The sequence below is a fragment of the Microtus ochrogaster genome, chromosome 17, assembly GCF_000317375.1.
Source record: "Microtus ochrogaster isolate Prairie Vole_2 chromosome 17, MicOch1.0, whole genome shotgun sequence".
NCBI lineage: Eukaryota > Metazoa > Chordata > Mammalia > Rodentia > Cricetidae > Microtus > Microtus ochrogaster.
Genome location: NC_022019.1, coordinates 5,151,947 through 5,154,312, shown reverse-complemented (window position 1 = coordinate 5,154,312; position 2,366 = coordinate 5,151,947). Strand labels below are relative to the sequence as shown.

General features: G+C 42.8%; 1 protein-coding gene across 1 annotated transcript in view; it reads left to right on the top strand.

The window, feature by feature from the left end:
• Mtmr6 (myotubularin related protein 6) overlaps window positions 1-2,366 on the top strand; it is a 49,797-nt gene that overhangs the window by 35,687 nt on the left and 11,744 nt on the right. Inside the window, exon 6 of the mRNA XM_005355407.3 lies at window positions 1,824-1,958. Within this exon, the coding sequence (XP_005355464.1) occupies window positions 1,824-1,958 (135 nt within the window). The remainder of the gene's footprint in view (window positions 1-1,823; window positions 1,959-2,366) is intronic.

The window sequence follows — 2,366 nt, the reverse complement described above, 5'->3', positions numbered from 1 at the left end:
TGTTATGCTTCCCATCCATTTCTATAAGGGCGTTTTTTACATGTTGTTTAAGGGACTCTATTGCTTTCATAAAGTCAATTTTTTCCACTTCTTCTGTGTTAGGGTGTTCAAGTCCTTCTGTTATAAGATCATTGGGTTCTGGTGTTTTCATGTTGTTTTTCAGATTATTGGGTGAATTCTTGCCTTGGCGCCTTCCCATCTCCTCCTATCATGCTATCTAATGGGTCTTTTAAAACTGGTTCAGGTTTCCCTGCTGGCCAGGGGCTCCTCTTACAAATCGCCCTTGCTCTGTTTCCTGGCTCCTGGCGGGGGCCAGGATCCCTCTCACCCTTCAGAAGGGTCTTCAGGAACAGGACCTTGCTCCCCGTTTGCCAGGGACCTTGTTAACCAAAGGCCTACCTCTTTGATTTAATTGTAGTGGGGCGATCTGCTCTTGGTGTTGTGCGCTGGTCCCCGCTGCCTGAGTCTGCAGCCGCGCCAGTCCCCTCCGGTCCTGCCGCCTGCGGGCTGTGTGTGCCGCTGCGCTGGTCCCCACTGGTCTATTTTAGTTTTTTTAAGGAAGTAAAATATAGTAAAAGACAAACCACTGTTTTTTTATAGATATGCCTCCTCTTAGATCATCTTTCCTCATCTTTATGCCTCACCTTATAAAATGCTTTCTGATTTTTAGTAGGGAAATAAAATTTCAGATGTTGCTAATTTATACTTTAATTCTTATTTTATGTATAGGTGCTTTTCTTGAATGTATGTCTGTGTACCAGGTACATGCCTGGTGCCTATTGGATCCCCTGGAAGTATGTCTATGCACCAGGTGTGTGCCTGGTGCCCATTGGATCCCCTGGAACTGGAGTTTCAAAAGGTTTTGAGTCTCTGTGCAGGTGCTGGGAACCAAAACCTTTCCTCTTGAAGAACAATAGGTGCTCTGACCTGTTGAGTCATCTCTCTAGCCCGAGATGTTGTTTATTTAAAAGTTCCTTTAAGGGCCGAATAGATGGCTCATGATTAAGAGGGCTTCTTGTTCATTCAGAGGACTTGAGTTCAGTGCCCAGCACCCATAGTATTCCCAGCAGCATCTTAGAATTTTCTGTTCCATATGTATTGCTAGCCCATCTTCTTTACTTGAACTTGAGCTGAAAGTTATTTGTAGCTCATAGGACCCCTGGAATACAGGTGTTTCCTCCTTGATAGACAGTTGGCCAAGTGCTGCTTCTTCGGGTCATGGTGTTTTTAATTTGGTGTGTGTGTGTGTGTGTGTGTGTGTGTGTGTGTGTGTGTGAACAAACTAGGTATGGAAACATTTAGTTTTCTTAGGAGAAGAGAATATTGGGAAGTGCCCTAGAGTTTTATTGCTGTAAAGAGACACCATAACCACTGCTACTCTTATATAGGACAGCATTTAATTGGGGCTGGCCTACAGGTTCAGAGGTTTAGTCCATTATTGTCATGGTGGGAAACATGGTGGCATGCAGGAAGACATGGTGCTGGAGAAGGAGCTGAGAGTTCTGCATCCAGATCAGTAGGCAATGGGAGGAGAGTATGACACTAAGCCTGGCTTGAGTATCTAAACCCTCAAAGCTCAGTGACACACTTTCTCCAAGGCCACACCTCTAATAATGCCACTCCCTCCCTGTGAGTCTGTGTTTTCATTCAAACACCAAAGGAAATGTAGACAACACCTAGATTCTGACAGGTATTCAAAAGTTAATGCCTTCTTATTTTCTTGCTGACTTTAAAATATATAGTGTGTTTGTTTTTCACACTTTAGGCCTTTTTCAAAACTTCTAAGAGTCTCTGTATAATCTGGTTTGTCTTTTTAAAATTAGGCTGCCATTTGTCGATGTAGCCAGCCATTGTCAGGCTTCAGTGCCAGGTGCGTGGAGGATGAGAAGTTGCTTAAAGCCATTAGTGCAGCCAACTCAGGAAACCATTACATGTATGTTGTGGATACCAGGCCCAAGGTATGTATCCAAGTGCAGTCTCTTATCTTTATTGTTTATGTCTTTGATTGATGGGAATAAATATTTGTGCCCAGAGATACTTGAATTGTAGTTTTAAATTAACAGAGACTAATGTTATGAAGAAAATCAATCTTCTGAAGAGTACTAATTAGGAGACCAGTTCTCAGTTCTTAGTGCCCTAAGTCATGATTTCTTCTGTCTCCTGAAATACACACGCACACACACACACATATCTATACATACCTATATGGAATTCTGTTTTGTTTCTGCTTTTGTTTTTTCATGAGAAGCTATCACTATGTAGCTCTGACTGTCCTAGAACTCATTATGTAGACCAGGCTGACCTAACTCACAGAGATCTTCCTGTCTCTGCCTCCCAAGTGCTGGGATTAAAGATGTGTACTACTA